General features: G+C 34.5%; 3 protein-coding genes across 4 annotated transcripts; all 3 read left to right on the top strand.

The window, feature by feature from the left end:
• The first annotated feature begins 2,502 nt into the window (after nt 1-2,502).
• scpp7 (secretory calcium-binding phosphoprotein 7) lies at nt 2,503-5,949 on the top strand. Of its 2 annotated transcripts, none has more exons than XM_073947133.1 (9): nt 2,503-3,622; nt 3,715-3,783; nt 3,901-3,948; nt 4,318-4,365; nt 4,482-4,517; nt 4,632-4,700; nt 4,798-4,881; nt 5,585-5,633; nt 5,742-5,949. In XM_073947133.1, the coding sequence occupies exons 2-8, from the start codon at nt 3,730-3,732 to the stop codon at nt 5,624-5,626; spliced, it is 381 nt and encodes a 126-aa protein (XP_073803234.1). In that variant the 5' UTR covers nt 2,503-3,622; nt 3,715-3,729; the 3' UTR covers nt 5,627-5,633; nt 5,742-5,949. The 2 variants fall into 2 exon arrangements, with proteins under 2 accessions (XP_073803234.1, NP_001138711.1); NM_001145239.1 differs by having other exon boundaries at nt 3,573-3,622; nt 4,798-4,899; nt 5,742-5,948.
• A 2,428-nt stretch (nt 5,950-8,377) lies between these two features.
• Nucleotides 8,378-14,053, top strand: scpp5 (secretory calcium-binding phosphoprotein 5). Its single transcript, NM_001145236.1, is given in 12 exon segments — nt 8,378-8,428; nt 8,502-8,574; nt 10,351-10,398; nt 10,715-10,789; nt 12,087-12,140; nt 12,304-12,372; nt 12,832-12,861; nt 12,999-13,037; nt 13,121-13,171; nt 13,279-13,383; nt 13,609-13,632; nt 13,752-14,053. Coding segments are annotated over 10 exon segments (543 nt in total). The 5' UTR covers nt 8,378-8,428; nt 8,502-8,520; the 3' UTR covers nt 13,627-13,632; nt 13,752-14,053.
• A 4,669-nt stretch (nt 14,054-18,722) lies between these two features.
• enam (enamelin) lies at nt 18,723-22,020 on the top strand. The gene is made up of 9 exons (NM_001145556.1): nt 18,723-18,777; nt 18,872-18,931; nt 19,028-19,051; nt 19,546-19,623; nt 19,715-19,747; nt 19,836-19,874; nt 20,366-20,401; nt 21,062-21,124; nt 21,217-22,020. The coding sequence occupies exons 2-9, from the start codon at nt 18,878-18,880 to the stop codon at nt 21,631-21,633; spliced, it is 744 nt and encodes a 247-aa protein (NP_001139028.1). The 5' UTR covers nt 18,723-18,777; nt 18,872-18,877; the 3' UTR covers nt 21,634-22,020.
• The last annotated feature ends 1,531 nt before the right edge of the window (nt 22,021-23,551 follow it).

Below are 23,551 nucleotides of genomic sequence, written 5' to 3'. Positions count from 1 at the left end.
TTGAATAAATACACTTAAGTAGAGTAAATAAATTTACATTAAGAGTGCAAAAAACGGTATACTAGATTAAATACTCTATCACCACTGCCAGGTCATATTTAGCATAAATTCAAATGTTCTTTAAGTTGACTTGAGTAAAAGTTAACATTTTTCTTACATGAAATTCACAAAGAAAAGTGTATATTTGCAACGCAATCTCACGACAATTCGTAACTTTTTGATTCAGTGGCTAATTCATATGAATTTGTATGATCTAATTTGTACAATTAGTACGATTTGCTCTTCACCCAATTGACGGTTGGGGTTAGGAGTGGGGTTGGGTGCCACGCCTCCTTTTTTAAAATCAACTGAACTCGTACGAATTTATACGAATTAGCCACTAAACTGACAAAACTTGAAATACTTACGCTTCCTCGTGAGATCAGGCTGATATTTGAAAACCCTGGAATAATATATTAATAATAATAATAATAATAATAATAATAAAAACATAAAATGTCAGTGAACTCTTTTCTTTTGCCTTGCTCAAATGAGTGTTTAAGTGTGTAATTTATCCCACATCTATGTTAAAAACAGTATATGTACACTTGAATTTTAACTCAGGGGGCACCAGAAATTCAACACCTTATAATTTGCTGTGTTTCAAAGGGGCGCCAGCAACCAGCAAATTTTCATAATATCTTTTGTTGAAAGAAGAAAGAAACTCATAAAGGTTTAAAACTACATGACAGAAAATAAAAGATGAGGTGTTTTTCATTTTTGTCTGAACTATGACTTGAGAGTCTGTGATTAGATCTTTATTGCAGAGGTTAATATGTTTCTGGCTTGACTAGAAACAATTATTTGAACCCTAACCAATGCAGTGTGTATTTTTATTAGTCACACAATCATGTTCACTTCCCCTGATCATATTAAGGATGAGAGTGCCAAGATTGAACAAGCTCAAACTATGAGGGAAGGCTTCATTTTCATGCATTGAATTGACCAGTATCAGACCCTGACAAAAACAGCTCTCTTACACATTTTAAATTTAAGTGCATGTAAGCAAATGTTTTTAGTGAACATTGCTTAAACAAAAGATCATCATGCTTCTATAAAACTGATCTGGCAGGCCAAACTATAAGTCATAAAGTTTTAAAACTTTGATGCCTGGCAATACTAACATAGGTTTTTTTCTCTAAACATAGCCCTATATACATTTCTGGAGATCGCAAATTATGTAGCCAGAGGTACTAATTTTGATACTAATACTAATACAAAGTCTTTAAAACGAGCGCTACAGGGGTGATATGACTTTTCGTGCTTCCAGCTGACCGCTTACCTCCATATGGATGGCTTTCCTGCGGTTGTTAGTTTGTAAAGTGGCTCACCATGTACGTCAGCGGTACATGGTGGAGCATGATGGCAACTTTTGTTCCTTTTCACATTATAGATATTTTACAGGGACATATTATCAACAAATTAAGAATTATTTTTTGTCTATTTCTTTGCACAACACTAAATAAATATCACAAATAACTTAATAGTATCTCTGATGTGTGAGTCTGGTGTAGCATGGTTTCTGAAAAGATATAACGGCGACGTAAAATCAAAGTGTAAAACTATGTTTCTGCAGTGCACTTTTTTCTTACAATTGCTTTTGAAAACACTATCGGTTGGGTTTAGGAAAGTGTTTCGGTCAATAGGTTTGCTAGGTCAGTGGTTCCCAAAATGTTGGTCGGGATCCCCCAGGGCATTGCAGGGCAATAAGGAGGGGTCGCTTGGCGATTTCCAAAAATCAAATTTATTTCATTAAACTATTAGAATTATTATATTTTATCCATAACCTACTGAAGAACAAAATAGTAGTTAACAGTAACATTGTTAATAATAAACATACAAAAAAAAAAAAACGTGCAAAAGAAAAGCCATCAGCCTTTCAATTTTGTTTTGCAACCCCTGGGATGATTACGTTGTATTAAAGACACGGCAATAGAGTCAGACGCAGCACATTGATTTTATGGCACCAGGTTAAACTTTCTGACACCTTTACAGCACTTACTTAAATTAAAATAAATACAGGCCACAATTGAACATGGAGGATTGTCTCCAAGTGGCGTTCTTCAAAATTTAACGATGAGTAGATTTGGGCCTATTGGTTATGTGCAAAGATTATATATCTATAACCACCTCAGAGAATATTGGAGGTCGCGGGTCACTGGCATTGTAATTTTGTGGGTCGTAAGCTGAAAAGTTTGGCAACCCCTGCAGTATGATATAATATTTCTGCATACTTCAGAGAAATGATAAAACTACGTGGCCCAGTAGTGCTAAACACAACGCATTAAGATCACAATGCAAAAACATTTAAAAAAAAAGCAAACATTAATGTTACAACCCAGAAACATTAAGATTAAAACGCAGAAACATTTCCAAAAAAAATTCTGGGTTGTAAAATTAATGTTTGCGTTTTAAAATGTTTCTGTGTTTTCATCTTAATGTTTCTGCGATGTGAAGTTGTTTGCTTTTTGAAATGTTTTTGCATTGTGATCTTAATGTTTCTGCGTCGATCTAAATGCATTGTGTTTTGCACTACATCCAAACCTGATCAACCTGAAAGAATAATACTCAATGTTCACATTGCTGTAAAGATTTCAACCATTCTTTCAGCTTTACAGAAAAAGGTTATTACTGGGAGCTCTGATTATAACTTTAAATCAAGAGGCATGGCAAAAGTTATTGACTTTTTGATTGAATTTTAATTATGAAATATTTCAAAGTTTTAGGTGCTGTTTAACAGAGAGGACATTTTCAACACATTTTTAAAGATAATAGTTTTAATTTTTAATAGCTACTTTGTGTGTTTGCCATTATGAGACTAATTACTTTACAAATTACTTTGAAAGATACTAGTTTTTCAGGTTAAAATGCAATTTTAAAGCTTAACTTGGTTATTTTCAGCAGGAAATGAAAAATGTTATAGTAAATACAGTAAAAAACCCTTACTCTAAACATCATTTTTTTTTTAAATAAAGATTTTACAGGTGGGCTAGTAATAAGTATACACATAATAACTGTAACTGTATTAATTCAAATCCAGAACACAAAAGGAGTAGAAGTATATTTATTTTCACTGACTTTAGAGTTTTACAAGAACCATTTATATTCAGTGCTACATAATTTCTGCAAAAATATCAGGAACATTATTATTTTCTTTGTGTCTACTTTGGTATTTATTATTTATAATACTATTTATAAATGCATATAGCATATGTAGCAGTATCCTCAGGCAGAAGAACAAGTGTGAACAGTGCCGTCAAAGAGATTTCATCACATGTGCTTTTAATGCATTTAGCATTTGATTTATATGTACTGTACTGTGACATGCCTCTAATGTATCACGTCAAATTGAATGTAATTACAGTCATGGCCAAAATCTTGCTTTGAGATAAGCAAAGATCTATATTTGTGCTTTCAACGCACATTTTTTGTCCTCTTTAATGAAGCTTGGCTACTCACCAAAGCCAATCAGATACTGATGCTATTTTTTGTTTGCCATGCGAATATAAAGCGAAGATCGAGACCGTAGCATCACAAAATCCTCCTCAACTATCCTGATCACGTTCAAGAGACTTAAACCAAGGTAAAGTATGTTTAATTCAACAGAAAACTAAGTTAAAACATTGATGTATTTTGTTCTTAATTTCATATTTCATGTTGATTGTTCCATTTCAGACATCATCAATCATCATGAGATCCCTCATTTTGCTGGCATTCGTCATTGGAGTTGCTTATTGCGCTCCGGTATATGATTTATATTCACTTTTTTAATATATATATTTAGATATTTAGTCAGACTAGGATAGCATAATATATAATGCAAACATTGTGATACTAATTTTCTTGTTTTCTGACCCACAGCAAGTGATGTATTATGAGGTAGAGTACAAACCTGTAATGGCTCCACAGGTTAGTTTGGTCCAAATCAAAAATTTATACAATTATTTATTTGCAGCCTAAATGAAGCATTTTAAGGCATTTAGAAACATACAGCTTTGGAAAAACTCGTTTTACTGGAAAATATTTCTTACAACTTTTAAAATAAAAATATTTAGGGACTAATTTTTTAAGAATGAAACCAGAAAATAATAATTAGACATGTTGTTTTGTTTGTTTAAAGTCCTGAAGAAAGTCACCAGTAGCTTACAGAATAAAACAAGCTTTTCTCCAACACATAACTGTCAATTGTGAATCCAAAGAATTCAATCTTTTTCTCTAGCTGTATATTTCACATTATAGGATGTATATTATATAAGAAGTGTGTTTGATGATTTACAGGCTCAGCAAGCGGCCCCTGCTGCAGCAAGACCCTCTGAAATCGAGCTTGTAAGTGTGAGAAAGACTATTAGAAGTTATAACTGTATAACTTATAAATAATCACTGTATTATTTTAATATTGTATCTATGTTTTAATTAATATTTTATTTTATTTTATTTTTTAGCTTTTGGCAGCTCAGCAGGCTGCAGCTGGAGTTCCTGTAAGTTTCAAACTGCACTTAATATTTATTTCGCAGACTCTCCTTTCCTCATCATCTGAACGTTTAGCATGCTTTGCAGTGCTTCCTCATTTTGTTTTGTCTCATCCTCCACAGGCTCAACCCGTCCGTGGCTTCATTAAACACGAGATTCCTCAGCCCGCAGGCAAAGAGAGCATTGAAGTTGTACGTGTTTACGCCTTTTATTCACATCTACTGCCACATGATGTGTCTCCAGTATAAGATGTCTTCATTTTCTTAAAAATGTTTCTGTGTTTTCTAGCTGTACCCCTTCGACTTCCGTCCAGCCCCTGCTGCCCCTGTTGTCCCTGCTGCCCCAGCTGCCCCAGCTGCCCCAGCTGCCCCAGTTGCTCCTGCTGCCCCGGTACACCTAAACTAAACATTTTGTGAATTGATATCATACACAGTATACAAAAAAACTTGCTGACTTAAACTTTTTAGTTTAATCAAATTAACTTTTTTTGGTCTTCTCAACTTACATCAGTAAAACTGACAAAAAAATTCAGTTGAAACCTGATTAACTTAAGTTAAATTAACATAAAAAAATGTTGTCTTGACTTTTTTTGTCATTTAATCTTTTACAGTGTGCAGTCAAAGCCCAAAGTGGTTCAGGGACCAGATAAATATGTGCATTTTTATATATAATTTTTTTGCAAGCGGATGCAGGGCACTATAATTTGTTTATTTAGGTAAAAATAGCTAATTAAAGGCAATATATTACAGCCAAAAATCATCATTTAGTACTCTAAGAACAAACTTTAACTTATTTTAGTACATTAATCAAGTTTCAACTTCATTTCTTTAAGTTAAACCAATTTTAACTTGATATTTTAAGTCAGTTTATATGTATATAGTGAGTTGAAATGACTAAAACAGGTCAAATAATGTAAAAAATATACTGTATGTGTCAAGATTTTTTGACAGGGTGTCATTAAAGCTCAAGGTGGACAAAAAGTTTTGATAGTAGCGTAAATAATGTAATAATAACAGCATTATTTCTAATGTGAGAAATGTTGAGTCTATATGTGTTTTTTTTTTTTGTCTGGTAGGCTCCCGTTCCAAAGGATGATGATGATGATCAAGATGACTAAATTAGTGGTAATTATAGTACTTATAATACATTGATCAGTGACGCTGTTACAATGTCTAATATACTGTATGTCATATACATCAGAACAACCATCATATTGTTTCCTTTTTGTATAGATGCACGGATAATTTGACCAGAAAGTTCCAGAGTGACACAGAAGCTGCTTGTTTTTAGCTAATTGTCATTATTTTCTTGCATTCCAAATTTGTTGATCTGTCAGGGATGGTGCTCTCTCAGAGGCTTGATGCATGAGAGCTCTTAAATCAGATGCTTTTTCCCAACCATGTTTCTATATCTTGATTTTTAATAAACTATACAGTCAATTCCTTGCCTCCACTTGTGCTTTTTGAGTTGGTTATGTGTTACTATATGGAAATCTGTTTCTTGGGTTGGGTTCTTATTGAGATACTGTTGTAGCTTTTATATCTTTTCAAATAGTTAGATTTTTTAAATTTCAGATAAAGGTATATTTTTTGTCTTTTAAAAGAAATATTATTTGTCATTTTCATGTGAATATATATATATATATATTCACATGAATATATATATATTCATATATATATCGTTTTTAAAATTTATTTTAACAATTATGAAACACTTATAACAAAAAAAACGATCACCAAATCATTATATTATATTATATTATTTAAAAAAAATGTATTTAATTAAAAAATAAAAAATACACATCCATTTACAACAATAATAAACTAACACCAAATATCTATTCTATTCTATTATATTAATCTGGGGTCGCCACAGCGGAATTAACCACCAACTTATCCAGCAAGCTTTTATGCAGCAGATGCCCTTCCAGCCGCAACCCATCTCTGGGAAACATCCGCGCACACACACACATACACTACGGACAATTTAGCTTACCCAATTCACCTGTACCACATGTCTTTGAACTGTGGGGGAAACTGGAGCACCCGGAGAAACCCACACAGAGAACACAGGGAGAACATGCAAACTCCACACAGAAACACCAACTGAGCCGAGGTTCGAACCAGTGACCCAGTGACCTTCCTGCTGTGAGGCGACAGCACTACCTACTGCGCCACTGCCTCGCCATATTATATTATATTATATTATATTATATTATATTATATTATATTATATTAATGTGTTGCTTTATAGTTAATTAGTAAATGAATTATGCACATAATAATAAAACTTAATTAAGTCACTTTAACAGTTACAAGTTATGAGTTTACTCACTTTTTAAAGTAAAGTCAACTTGTTTCTTTTAAGACAATGGCTTCACATACTTTTTAAAATAAAATAATTACACTGTGAAAAATTGAAAAATTGCTGTAAAAACACAATCAATTTGGGACCAATTTGTTTGTTGGGAATACATGAAGAAATTAAGTTACTTATTAGTTCTTATAAACTGGACTGAACATAAAACTTATGCTGCAGTACTGTATATTATATAATTTTTTTTAATTTAATTTATTCAATTTAAATTGAATTAAAATAAAAAAAATACGTATCCATTTTCAACAATAATAATTATATTATCACTCACTCATAGTCAGGATAGTCCCTGGTTATTATATTATATTATATTATATTATATTATATTATATTATATTATATTATATTATATTATATTATATTATATTATATTATATTATATGTCACTTTTAAAGTGATTACAGTGAGTAAATGTGTAGCTTTTTAATTATTAAGAAAATGAATTATGCACATAATAATAAAATTAAGTTAACTTAACAGTTGCAAGTGATGAGTTTACTCACTTTTTAAAGTAAAGTCAACTTGTTGCTTTTAAGGTTATGGCTTCAATCACTTTTTAAAGTAAAGTAACTACACTGTAATTAATGCAGTAGGCTCTACACAATCGATCTGTTAAAATGTTTTTACAAATTGAAAGTGTATTCAATATAAAACAATTTAGTTGTCCTAAAAACACTCCTTAATTCAGTTTAAAATGTTAGAATTCACATAGCTTTTACAAACAGCAAACATGATTTTTTTAGTGTAATTGCTTTTTACACCACTTTTCTGTAGTTTAGTATTCATTCAGTCATTTTCTTTTTGGCTTAGTCTCTTTATTAATCCGGGGTCGCAACAAAGGAATATACCGCCAACTTATCCAGCACATTTTTACGCAGCAGATTCCCTTCCAGCCGCAACCTATGTCTGAGAAAATAGTTTAATATTTACTGTAAAAATTAAATGACAAAAAGTCATTAAAACAAATGTAACATTATGTTACTTTAACTAACATTAATCAGGTTTTACTAAAGTTTTTTATTTTATTTTACAAAGTCAACTTAATATTTTGAGTCAGTTTGAGTCAGATGAGATTCCTATTAAGTTACTTTGATTCAACAAAAAAAAGTAGGCTGCAATATATTTTCACAGTGTATAATAAACATAATCAGAAAAAATTCTCCTGATATTGTAATTCTGACAGTTTTCTTGCTGCGATTAAACACCAATAAGCTCATACACAAAACATAACCTCAGTTGCTATTTTTGAAAGCGCTGATATGTAGTATCTTCAAAACACAGCTTGAACAGACAGGCTGATGATATCAGCAGTTCCTCAACCGTCATCATTATAATAACAGCCGACAGACGGGCAGACAATGTCTGACTACAGGTCATTTTCTCAATCACCATCTTTCTCTATCTGTGAGCTCATGATGAAGTCTAGCCTGTGCATGATTGGCTGAGCACTGAGCCTGACACCAAATAAAAGCATCAGTGCCAAATCTATAGCGATTCAACCTGCAGCAAAGGTGACCACGCTGACTGACCCTTCTTGTGCACTGTAAGTGTTTGCATGGCATTATGGTTAAGAAATATAGAACTCCTTCTCTGACATCACTGCTTTTGTTTATAAGGTTTGCTGATTCAATAACCATGTGGACGTCTCTCCTGTGTCTTCTGCTGGCCGGTGCAGTGTCTGCCGCTCCAGTAAGTTCAATACACTACGTTCAACAACATATATTTGCTGCTTGTCTAAAATACTTATTTAAATAAGCTGAAACAACAGTTCTGTAGTTTTTTAAGGGAAAACTTTAATGTTTACGTTCAATCAGCTTGAAATTATAAAAAAAACCCATTAATTAACATAATAGAGTTGCGTTGAGACAAGATGAAGAGATTGTGTGGAATCCAGCATTTTTGTGCAGTGTATTGATGACCTGATTATAAACGCTTTTCTTTTTCTTTTCTTTGTTCACACTAAAACTTTTGCAAACAATGCTTTTTAGCTTGCCATAAAGTGTTTTTTTCTGTCTACATTGTTTTCAATATAAAGAAATCGACACAAAAATGCACTTTGAGATTGTTTTGTTGTTCTTTATCATTTAGTGTTTGTAGATTTAAATTAAAATGCATATAAGGGAAAAATTATTAGCCCTCTGATGAAACTTTTTTACCAATCGCTGTTTTATGGAGAGTAACATAATACTTTTAACAACATTTTTTTTTTTTTGTATTTGCCATGATGGCAATATATAACATTTCAGTACAATGTAAAAAATCCTTAAATTTTTAAGCTGAATCAATTTAACCTTATGAGTCCATTGAACTTAAATTATGCTAAACTGACTTAAAACAGCTTGCGTAACTTATAAAATTAAATTAGAACATGATTAACAAGTTACAATGAACTAAAAACATGTTGCCATGACTTATTGATCATATACTTTTTACAGTGTAGTTTTTTTTGTAAGAGGCTAGTAGTATTGTGCTTTCAGTACAATTTAAAGGCTTAACTAGGTTTATTACGTTAACTAGGCGCGTTACCGTAGGTAAATTAGCCAAGTCATTGGACAACAGTGATTTGTCTGTTGCCAATAAAATATATATATAAATATTTTCATATAATATTATATATTTACATAATTCTTAAGAGGGCTTGAAATTTATTTAAAAAATAAAACAATAAATATAGGTTTTATTCCAGCCAAACTACAATAAAACACTCTCTCTAGAAGAAAAAATATTATAGGAAATACTGTAAAAAGCCTGTACTGTAAAAATCCCTGCACTGTTAAGCAAGAGGGCTAATAATCTTGCCCTCAACTGTATTTTTAAAAGAGGTTTTCTTAAAATGTTTTATATATATTTTATATGCATACTAATAAATATTTTTGAATAAGTCATTTATATAAAGAAATATTTGGATACATACTGTACATTATACATGTACACTGTAAAAAATCCTGGTTGCCTTAAGTTTTTAAGCTGAATCAAATTAACCTTATGAGTCCACTGATCTTATATAATGTTAAACTGACTTAAAACAGCTTGCGTAAATTATAAAATTAAGTTAGAACATGATCAACTTAAGTTAGTTTAACAAGTTACATATGTTGTCATGACTAATTGATCATATACTTTTTACAGTGTATAAATCTCCACTTCAAAAGTTTTTACTTGCACTAAACTTCCAATTCCCGGAGTTTTTTCTGAATTATAGAATGTTACTCACACAACTAAAAAAAAAACAGTCATTAATAACAAATAAAAACCCAAATTTTCAATCTGACTTCATCCAGGGTTCATATTTGTGTGGTAATTTGCATATGTTGACATAATTGTAATATATAAAACATGTTTGCAGCTCTTGACTTGAAGTACTGTATGTTTTTACACTATTCACCTGCAGTGTCTTGCTTTAAGGCTTGTTTTATGTGTCTGGGATCAGTTTTCATGCGTGTGTATGTTTATATCTCTCCCTAGCTTTCACCGTTTTTCAATTATCTCCCTCATTATGGCAGCCCGAGGCAGGTGGGGTCAACCACACTTCAACATTCTTGACTTTTCCATATCCAAAAACAGCATAAAAGTCTTCAGAAATCTCTTGCTTTGACCATAATCAACACATTGCACTCAGATTCATGATGGAAATAGCTCAGTAATATTACGCTGTATGATGACACACCATTTCATGACATGTGTTTATATGATTTATAGGTTTAACTGACTGTACTGAGGTTGCTACAGAACATACAATCCATGCACTAATTATAAGTGAAGGAAGCATGTGCTTTTTGGGCATATGCTAGAATGGATTTGAACCTCCTTTCATTTGATTTTTTTTTAGGGGAATACTGGTGGCTTCCAGGGAATGCCATCACAGCCACATCCTGCTATGAATGCTCCGATCAGCATGGAAATCGTATGGTTTATTTTTGTTGTTTGTAAATATCTTACATTTAACAGTTCAATGTGGTGCCAAGATGTCTTGTAAAATATCCTGGGTATTTTACTTAATCTAGATCTTCTAACCAAAATACTTTATTAGCTTGTTAGGGTTTTATTTACTTAGTATGCTTTATCTAAACTTAGAAATCCTAAAAATAGCTTAAAAAAGAATATATATATATATATATATATATATATATATATATATATATATATATATATATATATATATATATATATATATATATATATATATATATATATAACGATTAGCAGTGTGATATGGCTGTATATCGCCACTGGTGGGAGGTGTGTGTTGGCTCGAAGCTGCAGTGCCTTTTTACCCCCCACCAGTGCCAATATACAGACACATCGCACTGCTTCTCATGTGTTATTGCATCTATACAACAGTTCGACGGCATAATCATGTGTATAAAAAAGAAAATCAAACGTGGAGACTCTCAAAAACCCTTTTGTACAAGGAACTTCTTTCTACCACAATTCATTTACATCTGCAGCTGATGTCAAAACAGCAGAAACTGTTGCCAGTTCACATCACTTTAGAATTAGTAACTACTTTGCAAGAATTTTTTTTTTATTGAATGTAAATAAAAAACATCATTAAAAATTAAAAAATTAAAAAGTATAACTACAATTTTAATTGTAAGATGATACCACAAAAAGCACAATTTAGACATAAACAAAAACAAGCAAACAAACAATATTGTGTTGGTGTAACTTAATGTTTTCAGTTACATTAGTTTAAATCAAATTAAATTAAATGAACCCTGCTAAAACCCTGAGCTTAAACCAGCCTAAGTTTGTTGGTTTGTTTTAGCTGGTTGACCAGCCTGGTTTTAAAAAAGCTTTGGTCATTTCCAGGCTGGTTTCCAGCTAAAACCAGCTTGACCAGCCTAGCCAGACTGGGAGCCCAGCCAAAACCAGCTATGTCCATCATAAACCAGGCAGGTCAAGCTGGTTTTAGCTCGTCATTTTCCAGCCTGACCGGCTAAGATCAGGCTAAAAATGGCTGAAAACCAGCCTGGAAATGACCAAACCCCCTCTAAAACCAGGGTGGTCGACCAGCTAAAACAAGCCAACCAGCTCAGGCGGGTTTAAGCTAATTAAATTATTTAAGTTAAGTTTTGATGGTATAAAATGAAGCACATTTTACACTATCAAAAATGTCAGTTTTTTTAGGTGTTTATATTTTTAAGAGCATTGTTATTATCATCATTTATTAACCTATTCATTTACTTATTTCCACATAGATTTTCCCTCCGCGATTCCCTGCTAATCCAGCAGGAGGAGCAGCGGGAACATCGGTGAGTCTGTGGTGTTTCTTAACTCCCTCAACTCATTTTAGCTTCTTTTTTTTAAAAAAATGCGAAGTCTCAGTTAAATCATTTTAATCAGCAAATGTGTATCAAAAGACTAGAAGATGATGACTAGCATTCATACTCACTGTGTCTCTCTTTCTGTCCTCAGTCATTCCCCACACAAGCGTTCATCAAGTACTCGCTCCCCAAAGCTCCCGGCAGAAAAAGCGTTGAAATCGTGAGTGAAAAGATCCTTTAAGCGCTTTCATAAAACATCCGCCGAGTTGCTCTGAAATATCAGAGATAAACATTCCACATTCAAAATACTACAGTGCTTTTTAATAAATACTATAGTGTTTTTGAACCATAAAGGGTAAAGGGTAGTAGCTTCAACATTGAGGCAAAGTTGGTTTTATATTCACACATTTGAACTTATTATACTTTCAGAAAAGTATTTTTCTGCATATTTGAAGTCTTTTTATTAGCCAATTACCATCAAAGTAACATGGTTCAGTCAATGTAATGGATAGTTTGTTCATATAAGTTGTTGTATCACAACTGTAGAATTGCCCTAACAGACTGATTCAAGTACTTTACTATAGTGTGGATAAAAACACTAGTACATTTACTTTAGTATTTTCTCATGTGAGATTCTTTGACACAATAAAAATTATGATTTTGCTTCTCCATATTGTAGTTTTACCCCTACGACTTCGGTAGAGCTCAGGTAATGAATGTTTTCTTCTGTTAACAATAACAAGCTAATGCTAACAAACATTACTTTTCATTAGTTTATATCACAACTAGCTAATGCTTGCAAAAAGTAGTTTTTTTTGGCCATACAAATTGTTGTTTTACTTTCAGGATCAACCAAATGTCCCCCTCATACCTCAGCTTCCAAATGTAAATTCCTTAAATTATTTCACTTTTTTACATAAATATTTTAAAAACAAGAGTCTAAAAAGTTTAACATTTAAAATATGCAGATCTTCCCCTTTGACTTGATGCCACAGACAGTTCCTCAACAGCCACCTGTGGTGAGACAATTATACTTAGTTTTCATAATTATATATGTTAAATGAAATTTAATGAAGCATTTAAATCTTTAATTCTCAAATTTATTATACATTTATTTTTTACCCAGAACCCACCATTCCAGGATGGTGCTCCACAAACCCAAGAGCCTCAGCAGCAAACCCAGCCGGAGCAACAGCAGCAGCAGCAGCAGCAACAGGCTCAGACAGGACAGGTGTGTGTATATGTGTGTGTCTGTGTGTGTGAAGCTCAAAACACAACCCTCAGCAAAACTCCGTTGTGACAACATAATTACTCCTTCAGCTCTGCGTTCAGCCAGGATGTGTTCAACCAAAATGAGAACTTGTGAATGTTGTGTGTCAGCAGCAGTTTTTCAGGAATGGCTGATTATGTGCATGTAACACAATTGTCTTAATTGTCTAAAAAATTTTTTCTTCAGGTGTCTACCAGACCATGAAGATCGGTGAGATATTGCGTCTAATTTTAATTCATAAATCATGATTTATGAGCACATTAGTTGAAGCGTTTTAGCACATCTGTGTCTTTTATTGTTGTTAAACTTGTCGTTTCTTATGCCCGCAGACTCATCTGGGAAGCAGGAAAAAGACATCAAGCAGCAAGAGCAATGAACATTTTTTTTTCTTCTTGTATTGCTGTTGTCTGATGCTATTTAGAATTAGTAAAAACCTTTACTGGAATAATCATTGAGCTGATTTTGATTTTTAACATGAAGGTGATGATCTACCCATAACACAACTTCTGTAATTGCATGATGTAAAGATAATTAAAAATGATAATTTAACAATCAAACCTTATTTCAATCTCAGATGTCAGTTCTGTATCATGTAGTCCTTTTGTGATTAGTGTAATAAAGTTGATTAAACAAAAACACAGTGAGCTATTTTATTTAATATTGGGGTTGAAGCTATGAAATTTTGAATAGATATTGAATTCATTCATTCATTTTCCTTCAACTTAGTCCCTTTATTAATCTGGGGTCGCCACAACGGAATGAACCACCAACTTATCCAGCATATGGTTTAGGCCACGGATGCCTTTCCAGCCACAATCCCTGTTCTGGGAAACATACACTCCCATTTACACACATACACTATGGACATATTAGCTTATTCCATTCATCTATGCCACAAGTTTTTGCACTGTGGGGAAAACGGAAGCACACCAAGGAAACCTACACAAACATGGGGAGAATATGCAAACTCCACACAGAAACGCCAACTGACCCAGCCGGAACTCAAACCAGCGACCTTCTTGCAGTGAGGCGACAGTGCTACCCACTTAGCCACCGTGCCACCCCCACTAATAAATTAATATCATATGAAAAAAGACATGTGTGTATATTAAACTACAGCTCATACTATTAAAACCCAGAGACATTCAATAGTAACTTAAAAATTTAATAATTTTTACATGGAAAATCAGGAATGATAAATGAATAGTCTCTATAATATAATAGTCAGACCTACATTATGGTAGAAATCAGCTCACTCTTTTAAATTTGCTGGCACACTGAGCCCCATCAAATAATGAGATTTTCAGTCTGATAATTATTATAACACTGTTTAATCAGCGCTGCAATTCTGATTCAGTTTTAATTACACATACATGTATTTTTTTTCAGAGGTGAAACATTAGCCAATTTACAACTTTTCAGATTTATTTGCTCATTTGCAGCTCTTTGAGTTATTATTGTTATCCACACAACATCTTGTATATGCCATATCTGTTTATATGTAAGTGCAAAATGCAAAAAATTTAGATGAATCTAATCAGATATGTTCCCAGAGCAATGTTTAAAGATAATGTACAAATACACATTCGGTTGAATAATACAAAGGCAAATTCATATTCAGGTAAAATGTGCAGTCAGCTATTATAAACAGGGTTTTATCACAGTCCTGTTTCACTATTGTATATTTTTGCTTTTGCACTGGGATATATTAAAATGTGTGATGTTGAATTTGGCTGTAGTGTATGTGTGTGAATGAGTGTGCTTGGGTGTTTCCCAATACTGGGTTGCAGCTGGAAGGGCATCCGCTGTGTTTATGCCGGATTGGTTGACGGTTGTGGTGACCCCTGATAAATAAAGGAACTAAGCCGAAGGAAAATTAATGAATGGGAAGCCTTTTTACTGTGAATTTTTAGGAGCTGTTTCCACACACACACACACACACACACACACACACACACACACACACACACACACACACACACACACACACACACACACACACACACACACACACACACACACACACACACACACACACACACACACACACATCAAATGGAGTATATGTTACTTCATTGTGAGGGTATTTGCCAACATGAGCATAAAAAACAGATATATTCAAAATGTTTAGGGCTAAAAGTCTTACAAAAAGTTTATTGTATTAAGGATGCAATTCTGCATGTGTTTTCTCTGTATGCACACAATCACATCTGATTTGACCATGTTGCTAAGAAAGCAAGTTTATAGAAGACAATGAACATGACAAATTAACATGATGTCTCATTTTATATCTATATCCCATTACATTGTACATACATACATACATACATACATACATACATACATTTGTCATGCGTGACCATAGACCCAAAGCGTTTCAAAATCATGAGTGAGGTGGGGGTTCTCTCCATACCAACACCAGTGTGCAGCATCCACTTGGTTGATGCAACGACAGCCACAGAACAACGGCGCCAGAGTGCTCACTTCATACCAGCTATAGTTGGAGTGGAAAGACAGTGATACAGCCAATTTGGTGGATGAGGATGATCGGGAGGCCATGATGTGTAAGGGCCTAAGGAGGGAATTTGGCCAGGACATCGGGGTTACACCCCTACTCGTCATGAAAAGTGCTATGGGATTTTTAATGACCACAGAGAGTCAGAACCTCGGTTTAATGTCTCATCTGAAAGATGGCGCTCACTGACAGTATAGTGTTCCCTTCTCTATACAGGGGCATTAAGACTCACACATCGTTTGAGCGCCCCCTGTTGGCCTCACTAACAGCACCCGCCCCCCCTCTGCTTTATTAGTTTCGTCCCTGACACCCCCCCTTCAACCCCTGCTCTTCAGTTTTGTCCCCGACAACCACTATCCTCTTTACCAATACCCACCTTCTGTACTTTTGTCTGCAACACACTTGAAATGTTATCATAGGGGGCCCGTACTGGCGAGCGGCACCCCGGGATGTAAATAATGTCTCCAAAACAGTATTTCTGTTGCTGTTACGGTTAGGTTTGTTGATGTGTTGATACAATTAAATTTGGTGTAGGATTTACACATTTTTGACCCTGATAGCTGTCTATACACTGTAAAAATTACAGGGGTCCACACAATTAATCCAAGTTGCCCCACCACAAATCAATTAAGTTTATACATTTTAGTGGACTGAACATACAATTATGTTGTCCCCCAAAATCTCAAGAATTGTGTTGCTTCAGCTCAATTTACATACAGTAAGTAGTTTGAACAAGCAGCAAAATCATGTATACTGTAAAAAAACACAATCGATTTGTGTTGAGTAAACATGAAGGAATTTAGTCAACATGAAAAAATGTAACATAAAACATTTCAGTTGTCTAAAAAACCTCAAGAATTGTGATGTTTTTAGCTCATTTTAATTAGGTAGTTTGAACAAACAGCAAACATCATTTTTTGAGTGTACTATGGTAAGCCATTTCTACCAAACTGAACAGTAGTTTTTACAGTGAAATATTTAGCAATAATGAGCATTAAATTTTCATTCATTTATTCATTTTATTTTTGGCTCAGTCCCTTTATTAATCTGGGGTCACCACAGCGGAATGAACCGCCAACTTACCAAGCATATGTATGCAGCTGATCTCTGGGAAACATCCATACACACTCATTCAAACACATACACTACGGACAATTTAGCCTACCCAATTCACCTGTACCATGTGTCTTTGGACTGTGAGGAAAACTGCACCCGGAGGAAACCCACACAAACAATGGGAGAACATGCAAACTCCACACAGAAATGCCAACTGACCCAGCCGAGGCTCGAACCAGGGACCTTCTTGCTGTGAGGGGGCAGCACTATCTACTGCACCACCGCATCATAATAATTCATAATTTCTCAGAATTATTATTATTTTATTATTATTATTATTATTATTGTTTATTAATGTTATTTGGTTAGATAAACTAGAGATTATTCATTTATTAATCTTTCTTTGGCTTAGTCTCTATTTCCAAGATCACCACGATGGAATGAACCGCCATATATTCCAATATATGTTTTATGCAGTAGATGTCCTACTAGCTGCAACCCAGTATTGGGAAACACCCATACACACTCATTCACACACAGTTATACATTACGAACAATTTAGTTTTTTCAATTCACCTTTGATGCAAGTCTTTGGCTGTGGAGGAAACCAGAGCACCCGGAGGAAACCCACGCGAACACAGGGAGAACATGCAAACTCCACACAGAAATGCCAAATAGTTTAGTTGGGACTCAAACCAGCAACCTTAATGCTGTGAGGCAACAGTGCTAACAACTAAGCCAACATGCCATCCATAAAGTAGAGTTATTTCCACATACATCCAAGTTGTTATATCCTTAAAAAAGATGTATTTAAATGTGTATTGTTTTAAAACATATATTTATTGTACTTAAAATAGATCGGCCTTTTTGGAATCTATTAATAGAAGTTTAAAATATGATAAAACAAGTAAACAATCTATAAAAAGCTGTAACCATTGAAACCTGATGCTAAAAAAAAAACATTACTTACAAGAGTTCAAAGGACAACTCTAAAAAAAAAAAACCTGACCCTGTAAAAATAAATGTCTTGTCTGCAAGAATGACTGAAGGGGATCCAGATTATATGTTCTCCCCTGCCTGACTATTTTAAGCACCGCAGGAGGGTATCTATAAACCTTTTATGCTCACTTTTCGTTTTATGTTATCAGATAGAAGGCATCCTGGATCAGGATTCCCTAAAGCACAAAGCACACCAACCCTCGTAAAGCTCCAAACTGCTTAGTAAAAAGCACAGACGACAACAACACTAAAAAAGATGTCAGTGTGGTCACAACAACAAGAAGCCAAAAAGATTTACACATCTCCAAAATGAATCAGCAAGAAAGCCATGCATAACGTCTATAATTAAGAAGATGCAGAAGAATGTGTGATTGAGCCTCCATTGTGAAGATCTGTTTTAATTAGGTTGATCAATTTGGCAGGCGCCCACAAGTCCCGCACTGTCACGGGTCCCCTGAACGTCATACCCATGCAAACTTCATCAAACACCACAGACAGACAAACCCTCCTGTCTGCTAGACAATTTCATTTTTTCGTCTGTCTTTTTGAAGAACTGTGCACCAAGCAGAATTTCACATCTATAATTACACATAATGGCTCATTAACAGTTGTAATTCCAACCTTGTTTTAAGAATAAGGGCAAAAAATAGATTTCGCTCGTTCCTGGGAGATGATTGGCCTCTTTTGGGATCTGCCAAGTATATATAGCAGTCTTTTCCAGTGCTTGTTCATTCCTCTTTAATCTCAGAGAAGTCAACCAGCTGTACTAGGGACCTCCCGAAGAGGTAAGCTTAATATTTTTGGAAAAAAGTTGCTGTCAGAATTGAATGGTTCACCAGTAAGAAGCTTGTGTTTATTTTTCTTTCTGTGGATCATAAGAGCAATATGAAAGCTGTGGCGCTGTTGATGTGTTTGCTGGGCTCTTCACTAGCTGCCCCTGTGAGTTCTTGTTTATCATTTTCTGTCAGTTTAAAGTAGAATAACTGTCAGACCGAAATGTTTTATAGCATCTCATTCTTGCTTTGTGGATTTTAGGCCCCTGACAGTGGCAGTAATGAGGTAAGATCAGTTAAGATCTGATATCTATTCATATTTGCACAATAGGGGTCTTAGGTGGAATTGATGGTTCATTTAGCATCCATTGAAGCTTTATATCTCACAAAAGTTTCTTTAGATTGCTTCAATGCTCTTTACGCTATAAGAAACAAATGATTCTACTTATTTAAAGGCCATTTAAAGGCATAGTTCACCAAAAATGATTTTTTCCCTTCAAAAACTAGAATTTCTTTCCTAAAAAAAAGAAGGTTTACTGAAAAATGCTGGTTGCTTGGACCTATTGACTCCTATGGTAGTTTATTTCCTACTATGGAAGTCCAGCATTCTTCAAAATATCTTTTTTTATGTAGAAGAAACTCATAAATGTCAAAAAACACATGAAAGAGAAAAAAATATGTGAGGTAATTTTCATTTTTGGATGAACTAATAGTTAAAGTTCCAGAAGTCTTCCGAACATTAATTTCTAAATTACTCATATTGCATTTTCTCATGTGCAGCAGGCAATTGCTAGTCATGCAAACACAGCTTTGCAGTTGATGGAGCTCTACAGAATGCTAGGACAGCTGCGGCAACAGGTTTGTTCAATGATAAAAAGGCTAAAGACTTAGAGGATTTAAATATTATTATCATTATATGACATTATCTGATTTGCTTCATGTATTTCAGGGATATGGTGCTGTTGCTGGTCCTCAACTGCCTGTATGTTAGATATTTAATCCCTTCAACATACTTTAAACACTTTATTGTATGAACATGTTTAGCTTCATGGAATTTCTGTTCCTCACAGGCCGCACCTGCAGCTCCCGTAGATCCTGCTCCTGTTGATGTAAACCACTCTTATTCTTTAACAATCAATTCCTTAGGAAAATCACCCATTTAATATAGTAAATGTGTAGTAACCATGGTTTTTCTTCATTATATTTAATACCATTAAAATCATGGCTTAACTGACAGGAAATTGGTATCATTTGGGTCACTTTATTTTGATGGTTCGTTTGTTGTTACATTTCATCTACATGTCAACTAATTCTTATAAGATTATAAGTAGACTGTTAGGTTGGGGTTGGGGTTAGGCTTAAGATTTGGGTTAGTGTAAGTTGACATGTAATTGCAAATTTTCTTATTGTCAGTTTAGCAGCAGTATTAACAGATATTAAGCAGACAGTCTACTAATACTCAAACAGACCATCAAAATAAAGGGTTACCTTAATTTGTTGTAAAATCATGGTTATTTTTTGCTAAACCATAAAATTTTTGCTGCTTGATGGTGAACTATAGATCTCTGAAAACATTTTTGAATATATTTTCTATTCACAGACCCAGCCTCAGGTTTCACCTCAAGTACCTCAGCAGGTTAGCCGCATGCTAATACTATTTATTTTTACTCAGAAACTAATAGCATATTTTGTAAATACTGAAAAAAGAAATAGACTGAAATAGTATTTCCTATTGAAACATAGTCCAAGTATACTGTATTTCATGCAGGAATAAAACCCAAAACATTTTTACAGTCCAGCTGAAACGTCAGTGTACTGATGTTAGCGTATCAAAGTCCTTGCTAATGCTGTTTGCAAAATATGCTAATTCAATACAGAGCTTAAACGACTCACATTTTCAGTTTGTATAGTAGCATTTAATTTAAATTATGTAAACTATTAAATTGCTCTCTAGGTCCTAAAAAGATCGAAGTAAGGTACTTTAGCATTTAGCTAGGTTTTGCTAGCAAAAACTACAATGTGGCAGTACACTCTTACATAAGAAATTTCTTTATAGGCAATAATATTTCTATAGACAATCTTTAACATCCATAAAATCTTTCCATTGGACCAAAAAGATTATTTTTAAAGAAAAAAAAAAAGATTTCCTAATTTATTTATATGACTGAATAACAGTTGTTTCTTGAAACTGCTACAAAAGCTGCATTTGTTTTGTACTGTATTTAAGGCTGGCAATACTGTAAGTTGTGATTGAGAGTGTTTTGTGTTTACATGTCACTTTGAATATGTCTTTCAGGGATTTTTCTTCAACCCTGCTGCTTTCGCGCCCACAGGAGACGGATCTGATGAGGAAGTTGCTGTAGGTTATTGCATCTTATCAAAACTATATCACAGATTTTTTATTACAATATACATTTATGAGGTTGCATCCCACTGTCCTATCTACTCTAGCCACAGTATCGTGGATTTTACCCACACTATGGTTACCACCAGCCTGCCCAGCCAGCAGCTCCATTGAACTCAGATGAGGCTGAGGGAGCAGAAGCAGAGGGTGCAGAGGCAGAAGCTGGTGCTGAAGCTGGTGCTGAAGCTGGTGCCGAAGCTGGAGCTGAAGTTGGAGCCGAAGCTGAACCTGCTGGAACCGCTGCCACTGTTGATGCTGCTGCTGCCAATGAGATCCTACCTGTTGATGTCGCTGAACCAGCTGCTGATGTCATCGCTGCTGCCGTTGCGGCTGTAGATCCTGCCCTCAGCCCAGAGGCCCCGGCTGTGGCAATGGAAATCGACACCACTGTTGTTGGGCCTGATGTGGCTGCTGGAGAGCAGGTGTTGATGGCCGAAGCTCCTGATGCTGCTCTGTCAGTGTAGTAAGAGAGGGATGATGACAAGCCATGCCCCCAAGATCATAACCAATCGGTGACATCACTAAAATTAAGGCCACGCCTTTGTGGTCTAAATAGCACAGGGACTTGGCTAGAGCAAGGGGGAGCGCAAGACTGGCTTGCTGGAACTTAAAGTGGCACATTGCTTGTGTTTTGTGTGAAAATAATTCCTGGCAGATGATGATTTATAATAACCTCACTGTACGAATTGAGCCGATACTGCTGCAGACAGCGTTACTTTTCAATGTCTTTTTTCTTTCTTTCAGTTTCTTAAAATAAAATGTATTTTTTTCTTACTGCAATTTTAATGTCTTTTTTATCAGCTGAATTGTAACTTTGTAACACTTGAAAAATAAAAATGGACAAAATTTAATTTTGTGTGATGAAACCAATCACTACAATGGTGCAAGGTAATATAATTAACATGTGAAAGCCTGTTTTATGCAGTGTTGAGGAAAGTTCTTTTTAAAAGTGATGTGTTACAGTCTCGCTTTAAAAAAGTAACTAAAAGTGATACCTTTTGCTTTTTAAGGGAATGTAATGTGAAAATATGGTCATGTCCAAACGCATATTTATTCATCAGTTTTGGACTATTCTAGTGTATACTATACTATAAACAGTTCGGATTATCCTTATGAACACCCCAAAACGCACTGTGATTCATATTAAGCTAATGCCAAACCAACAGGGGGCGATGATTACAATTTTTCACAGGGTTCATATCAAACAGGGAATCTGCTTGTTAAGTCTTGACATATCGGTGACATATGAAATATTACTTTATGACCACTTTTTAGTCCTATGGCACATTAAAGTGAATTTCATATAAAATCATGGTGTACACAACAGTTATGCTGCATCACAAATACCAAAATTGTAACAATTTATAAGAAATGAATCACTTTCTGGCCATCTGATATTAGGCATGGATGTATATATTGCGATCATGATTTTCGAAAGTATGACATCGCTTTTTAAACATTTACCATTTGATGAGTTTCCCCATACAGTTTGATAAAGCGACTGGACCCGGAAGCCGCTTAATAAGCGTTTAATTAGCGTTTTGTGAGTCAGTGCAAACGTGAGAACAGAGGGGGTTTACCGACCCGCTCCATGAACAACACAGAATACGCTATACACTTACTGTGTACATGCAGAATTTGTCTCATTCATGTCTTCGATATTTGGTGTTAACCCAGCCATGTTGGCCAATCGGAAAGCAGAAAACAGCATATATGCTGACGCCATGAGGTGAAAACTCCAGTTGTAGTGACCACATGGAAATCTTCACCCTGGCCATATATTTTTAGAAAGTATCAATTTCAGACACACACTACTCTGTTTGGACAAAACGCACAAAAGTGCATTTTATAAATTCCCATGTTTGTTTGTATAAGGCCTGAAATAGCATTTTATTAAATGAAAACGTATCATTTTAAAAATGTTGTCCAAAGTGGACAAATTTAAAAACAGCATTTTCATGTTTCAGTATGGACTGTGACGAGACGGGATTTGCAGTATTGAGCAATTTGACTGTTTGCAGATGCAACACAAATAAATACAGCCATTTAGAAGCACAGAATATGCTCTCACTCATGAAATGGTTAGGTTTATAATCTAATTAATACACATTAAATCTCCTAATACTATTAAACATTTACTATTACTGAATGTACATGCTAAATAACTGATAGTGAGTTATAGTTCAATTTCAAATGTTTTATTTTATTTTCAAGATCTGTAAACTATCTGCGGCTGCTTTCCATATATGGCAGTAAATATCATGTAAACTGTCATTCAAACTCACATTGTTAGCATTTAACATTGAATAAAGCTGTGGTCACAATGCACTTTTCTCCCCATAGACCTCCATTCATATGCACTGAATGCGGCAGATTGAAAAC

The sequence above is a fragment of the Danio rerio genome, chromosome 1 (assembly GCF_049306965.1).
Source record: "Danio rerio strain Tuebingen ecotype United States chromosome 1, GRCz12tu, whole genome shotgun sequence".
NCBI lineage: Eukaryota > Metazoa > Chordata > Actinopteri > Cypriniformes > Danionidae > Danio > Danio rerio.
Note: the sequence above shows the minus strand (reverse complement) of the source record. Positions and strands in the feature narration are given on the sequence as shown.

Bases quoted from the DNA above. Each gene is read 5' to 3' on its own strand.
- scpp7 (NM_001145239.1), top strand. From the start codon at position 3,730: ATGAGATCCCTCATTTTGCTGGCATTCGTCATTGGAGTTGCTTATTGC. The intron at 4,701-4,797 runs GTACGTGTTTAC...TGTGTTTTCTAG, and splicing joins GCAAAGAGAGCATTGAAGTT to CTGTACCCCTTCGACTTCCG. The intron at 4,900-5,584 runs GTACACCTAAAC...TTTGTCTGGTAG, and splicing joins CAGTTGCTCCTGCTGCCCCG to GCTCCCGTTCCAAAGGATGA.
- enam (NM_001145556.1), top strand. From the start codon at position 18,878: ATGAAAGCTGTGGCGCTGTTGATGTGTTTGCTGGGCTCTTCACTAGCT. The intron at 19,624-19,714 runs GTTTGTTCAATG...CATGTATTTCAG, and splicing joins TAGGACAGCTGCGGCAACAG to GGATATGGTGCTGTTGCTGG. The intron at 21,125-21,216 runs GTAGGTTATTGC...TATCTACTCTAG, and splicing joins GATCTGATGAGGAAGTTGCT to CCACAGTATCGTGGATTTTA.